Source organism: Perognathus longimembris, chromosome 6, assembly GCF_023159225.1.
Source record: "Perognathus longimembris pacificus isolate PPM17 chromosome 6, ASM2315922v1, whole genome shotgun sequence".
NCBI classification, from domain to species: domain Eukaryota; kingdom Metazoa; phylum Chordata; class Mammalia; order Rodentia; family Heteromyidae; genus Perognathus; species Perognathus longimembris.
Window position 1 is genome coordinate 57302903 of NC_063166.1, and position 6000 is coordinate 57308902.

The following is a 6000-nucleotide window of genomic DNA, read 5'->3' on the forward strand; positions in this document are numbered from 1 at the left end:
GACAAGCTCACCAGCCTATCGCCAGCTCATGGTCAATCCCCATCATCACTACTATATTACTGTGAGCCACTCCCAATTAAATTGGATCAGTCTCCGAAGCCTCTCGGATATCCGTCTGCACCTGGCTTCCTTGATGGGTAAGGAGGGAGGAAAAGGGGATCTCCTTCGGCCACGTGCACCTTAGGCTAGCCCATGTCCCTTTGCTCCACCTTGGCCGCCCGCTGGTCGGGTGCCCAGGGGAGAGGGTGAAAAGGGGAGCACTGATAAGGGAGTAAGCTTAGCATCCCCGCACCAGGGGAGGTAAATCTAGCCCGGCAACTAACATATAAATTCTTGAGCAGATACAATGGTGGTTATATTAAGCCATTAAACTGTGGAATGGGTTGGTATGCAGTAGCTGCATAGGAAAATTATCCATCATTTATAAGAAATTCTAGTGAGAGGAGCAAACTGCCTAAGTGGAAAGTGGGCAGGCAAGTCTGGGAACAAAAACATAAGTTGATGTAAATCAATGAAGAGATCTCATTAATAGATGGGAATAAGAACTTGAACTCTCAAGTCAGCCTGTTTGGGCCCAAGTCTTCGCTGTTCCGTAAAATGGCTACAATAGTCCTCCCCTATCTGTGGCTAACTGTGGATTGAAAATATTAAATATGAAAGTTCAAACATCAATAGAGTCAACGTTTTAAATCTCACCATGCTTTGAAGATTGAAATTTTAATACAGTACATTTTTTCTAGCTTATTACAAGTCATTACTTTTAACTCTTACTGTGCCTAATATGTAAATCAATGTTTATCATAGGTATGGAGCTAGAGGGCAAAAAGCATAGCATATATAGTGTTTGGTGCTATTGACAGTCTCAGGCATTCATTGGAAGTCCTGACATCTACCACCTGAAGACAATTAGGATTATCATAATAAATACCATTTTGAGGTCATGCTGAAGAGCCTCTTCTGTACAGATACACACTGCTTTTGCTTCCGTTGTGATGTGGCTTTGATGAATAGTGAATGTGAATAAAAGAAGCTAACCTGTTTCACTGACAGCAACAGACAGATAAAAGAGAGTGCTCATCAAGATGGCAATGAGGACTCAGAACGTCATTATATTTCAGAGTTTCATTTGTTTTAGTGTCCTGGTTGAAATAATCGAGTTACTGTTTTATAAAAAGAACCTCATAATCTCCCTGACTCACTGAGGACTGGTTGATTACTAAAAATCACAGTTCTAAATCTGACTGAGGTTTTTAGAAAGGCACTGACTTATGTCCAGCACAAGTGGCTCATAGCTGTAATCCTAGATGCTCAGGAGGCTGAGATCTGGAGGGATCATGATTTAAACTTTTCCTGGGCAGAAAAGTCTTTGAAACGCTACCCTGAATGAACTTGCAAAGAGCCAGGCTAGAAATACCATTCAAGTAATAGAGCACCAGCTGTGAGGAAGAAAGCCAAGCAAGAGTGTTAGCTCTGTGCTCCAACCACAGGTATGGAAAAAAAAGGTACTTCTATTTTACCTTCAAAGATACTATCATGATTACAATTGCTATTGCCTACTGAGTTTATATTTTGGAATCTTCTGTCTTCTACACACTGCTTTTCTTACATTGTTTTGTTAGTGTTATTTAATTAAAGACACAAATAACTAATCTGAGTACTTGAACAATGCTAAACAGTTATTTCAAAGAGGATACAGAATTACCCTTAAAAATAAAAAAGTTCATGTTCCCACGCAGTGGCAGACCACTGTACAGTTTCTTATTCAATATTTTATAATAGTGAAAATAGTATAAAGATTAACATCATTATTTTTATGGCCTGTTAGTTAGTGGAGATAACTGCTCAAAGTAGCTGACTGCCATCCCATAGTAGCACCTACAGTACTAGGCTCAGTCTTTTCCAGTGTCAAAAGTGTGCCCCTGGAATGCTGAAACTGCCTTAGGACCTTTTTAGATGATGTTCATAAAATATGTATTTATATGTACATACTTGCATTCATATAAGACACAGGAATACTGTGAATGTATATTTGAAAATGTAACTTGTTGAAAGGCTTGATTTTCCCCTCTTGTTATTTTTATACTATAAAATAACAAAAGCAAGGATGAACTTTGTGGCTCATGCCTGTAATCCTAGCTACTCAGGAGGCTGAGATTTGAGCATCACAGTAAGAAGCCAGCCCTAGCAGGAAAGTCTGTGAGACCTTTATCTCCAACTAACCACCAGAAAACCTGAAGCAGTGCTGTGGCTCAAAGTGGCAGAGCACTAGCTTTGAAGGAAAAAGTTCAGGAACAGTGCCCAGGCTCTGAGTTCAAGTCCCACAACCAACAAAAAAACAAATAACAAAACAAAAAAACAAATTAAGGAGTTTCTAGCTCTGAAGCTCAGTTTCTCTACTTGAAATAGCCTAAATGGCAGTATCTACTTCATGAAAAATTTCTGAAGATTAAAGAAGTTAATATATGCAAAGTGCTAAAGACAGTGTTTGGCATATTAAAGGCGTGTAACAACCCCTAGCTATTATTGTTGTCCTTCTTAGTTCTGCTTTATTGGGTGTCTTTGATAGGTCCAAATCAACAAACCTGAAGTAAGGGTGTGTTACTTTTTAAACCACCCAAACACAGTAAAATTTGAGTTACCTTGCCCTTGTGTATTTCTGACCCAGGCAGTGTCATAATTTTAGAAGTTAAAAGGCAACAATGAAGTGTGAGTGTGGATTAACTTTTTGGTCACTAAGCAGGATTCTAACAGCTCAGGTATCACAGAGCCAACAAATGTCAGTGGGATTTAAGAACTGGCTTTGCAGCATCTGGTACACAGAAAGAATACAGCATCCATAGGGTTGTCTTCAAATCCACCTGCTACTAACACATCCATTTTCTGGGGCCTGCCAACAGAACTCTGAAGAATGTCTTTTGCAGAACTCCTATCTGGCAGAACATTGTCTGCCCATTTGAATTGCCATGCCTTTAGAAAATCAGAGAGCCAAAAAAATAACTTGGATCAGGAAGAATATAAAACTTTTACAATAAGAAATTATAGAGGGAAAAGGAGTAAAATTGTGAACTAACCTGTTAAACTCATCATTCTGCTTGGATAATGGAGTGCTTTGAATGGGCAGAGGACCTGAACTGGTGGATTAGCAGCTACTTGGGACCCAATATAACTCCTCAAAGTGTTACTCTTTCTAAATCCCCCAATTCTTCTGCCTCTTGGGGGAAGCTCTTCAGCCATAGCCCCTTTGGAGAGTTCACTCTATTTCCAGCTGCTACTCTCATTAACTTACTGCTGGGGCAGAAAAGGCCAACCCCAGGTTACTCTAATGATAGCAAACACCTCATAAAGAAATCTGCCAAATTTACTTTTCCATAGAACATCATTTTTATAGCTTTTCAGGATTCCGGGAGGAAAGACAGCATCATGTGTAAAAAAGAAAAATAAAACTATGACTTCCAGAAATCTTGCTGACATTAAGAATGATTCCTACAGCAGTAGGCTGGTGGCATACACATCTCTAAGAGACACCTCTATCTTCCATCTCCCCACAGTACAACGATGAAGAAGGCTTATCCTGATATCTCAGAGGGCAGAGTTTCAGAGGGGGCTGGCTTGGGACTTTAGGAGCCTGAGAATCTGGTTTGTGTCCCGGGAGATCTCTGCTTCGTTCTGCTGGTTCTCCGGGTTGACAGCATAACACCTTCCAGTCTCTAGGAGAAACTGAGGAAGTGACAGGAAAGCCCCACCTCTAGGCCACTTCCAGACACCCAGACTCACCTTGCCTGGCATCTGACCACACATCCGACCCCTCCTCCCCCCAGTCGCGACTCTTCTCCTGCCTTGAGGCTGAAATCATCAGAATCAGGGGAGCAAACGGGTCCCAGGGAAGAAATATCTCCTACAACCTTAAAAGCCCCCAATCACGTCAGGTGCCTGGACCTTGAGTGGGGAAGAGGAAGGCAGGAAGGCAAAGGGGAGTACCTGGCCCAGGGAGGCGTGACTAGTTATTCTGTAGCAATTGCATGGTTTTGTAGGGGTGCAATTTCCCCAGAATTCATTCTCTCAAAAAATAGTTGGGGGTAATATGCTACAAGGCCTCCTCGCATCCCATTCACCCACATCCAGCCTACCTTGAGTCACGTTATTCGGCCTCTAGCAGCAATCAAAGACTGACAGCACCCCAACCCAGTGAGGTACCTGTGACAGATCGCAGGGGTGCACCCCAGCATACTTTAGTCTGGCCATCAGGCATTCTACTTCGCCAGAGCAAAATTGCTCAGGCAAAATTGTGGCCAAACATTGATTCTGATGGGGGCGTAAGACCCGCCTCCTCGCATCGGTCTGGCGCTACCTCAGCACCCCGCCACCCGGCTTCCCACAGCGGCACACGCCCCAATCCGGAGGCGGCGCACTCACCTGCAGCTGGGACAGGCTGGCGTTGCCCGCGGCCGCGTGGGACCCATCGGCAGCTCCGGAACCGCGCAGGACCGTGATGTGTAGCGTGAGCAGCAGCAACCCCAACAGCAGTAGCAGCTCGGCAGCCAGGCGCACCATCCTCTTGAGACGCGCGGCTTTAGGACCCGGCACGGCGGGTGGCGGTGGTGGTGGCGGTGGCGCCGGCGGAGGAGGAGTCGGAGCCCTGGAGCCGGGCAGCGCTGCTCCCGCCTCGGCCCCCTCCGGGGCCCCGCTCTCCGGGCCCGCAGGATTGGCGCTCGGCGCGTCGGTGAGCACCGGGACGGGGGAGCAGGAGCCGCAGGAGCCACAGGAGCCGCAGGCGCCGCCGCCGCCGCCGCACCACAGTGGAGCCACCGCTGGGCCGGGAACGACCAAGCCGGCAGCGGAGCAAACCCCGGCGCTGCCCGGCGGTGACGGCGGCGGTGGCGGCAGAGATGGGGACCCGGGACTGCCCGGGACCCAAGCCGGCCCAGGGGCCACCCTGCAGGCAGGGGGCTGCGGGGATGGGGGCGGCGGCGGGGCAGGCGCAGCCGAGCCCCCGAGCGCACATGGGCGCCCCAGATGTGACCGCGGCGCCGCAGCTGGAGCGGGAGCGGCCGCCAGAGAAGCGCGGGGAGAAGGAGGAGGAGGAGGAGGAGAAGGAGGAGGAGGAGGAGGGCTTCAGCGGCCGCCCGGAGTTACCTCCACGCTTGGCTCCCCCGCCCTCGCCTCTCCGAGCCACTCACCCGGCGAGCCACCTCCTGCACTCGGCTCTCCCCGGGGCCGCCGGCGACGCCGCCCCGCACGCCAAGTTCTTGGAGTGGGCTGACTTCAGATGAGGGCTCGCGGGACGCGGAGATGCTCACTGTTTGGAGGGTGGTGGCCCGGGGTGCCCCGCAGTCGCTTCCGTCCACTGGATCGGTTGTGCCAAGTGCGTGATGCCCAGGGAAGCTGTGGCACAGACGAGGGCAGAGCCCTCGTGCGCGCACAGAGGATCGGGGCTGAGGGTGAGTTGGGGCGCAGGGAGAAGTTGCCTAGACGAGTTTAGAAATCTTTTTATTGGGAAAATGATGCTGGAGTTGTAGTGATGGAAAACACAGGGATCGGACAAATCAGGTGTCTGTCTGCCACTGTGCACCTCGGACGGAGGTGGAGGGAGTGACAAAGTACTCTCCCCAAAGAGTCTTGACACTTGCTGCGGAGCACTTGCTGTGTGATCCCGGGGCTCCGCAGATGGCACCTCCGCAGCGCCCTGTAGAGCCGGGCCGCCAGGCAAGCGTCTTCCCGTGGAGCTCGCAGGTGTCCCGGCACCGGAAGGTGCGGCGCCTCAGTGCCCGCTCGCGGCTTAGGCGCTTAGGACGTAGGTAGGGCACGAGCAGTGACTCTCAGCTTTGGCAATCTCGAGTTTGGGGTTCATCCCGGAGGCGCTGCGCCAGGAGGAGATTTGGGGGCTGCCTGAACGCAGCCACTGCTCCTGGGCCACCGCCTCATGACCGCGCTGCAGCCTCGGGCTCCCGCGCGCGGCTCATGCCTTGCAAGTGGACCGCTGGCCACGGAAGAGCTCAGGGT

The 6000-nt window shown here is 49.8% G+C and overlaps 1 protein-coding gene across 1 annotated transcript in view; it reads right to left on the minus strand.

Annotated features, from left to right (window-relative positions):
• The window catches only part of Ism1 (isthmin 1), a 68243-nt gene extending 63519 nt beyond the window's left edge, over window positions 1-4724 (minus strand). Inside the window, exon 1 of the mRNA XM_048348781.1 lies at window positions 4414-4724. Coding sequence (XP_048204738.1) covers window positions 4414-4551 — 138 coding nt within the window. The 5' untranslated portion in view covers window positions 4552-4724. The remainder of the gene's footprint in view (window positions 1-4413) is intronic.
• Window positions 4725-6000: the final 1276 nt, after the last annotated feature.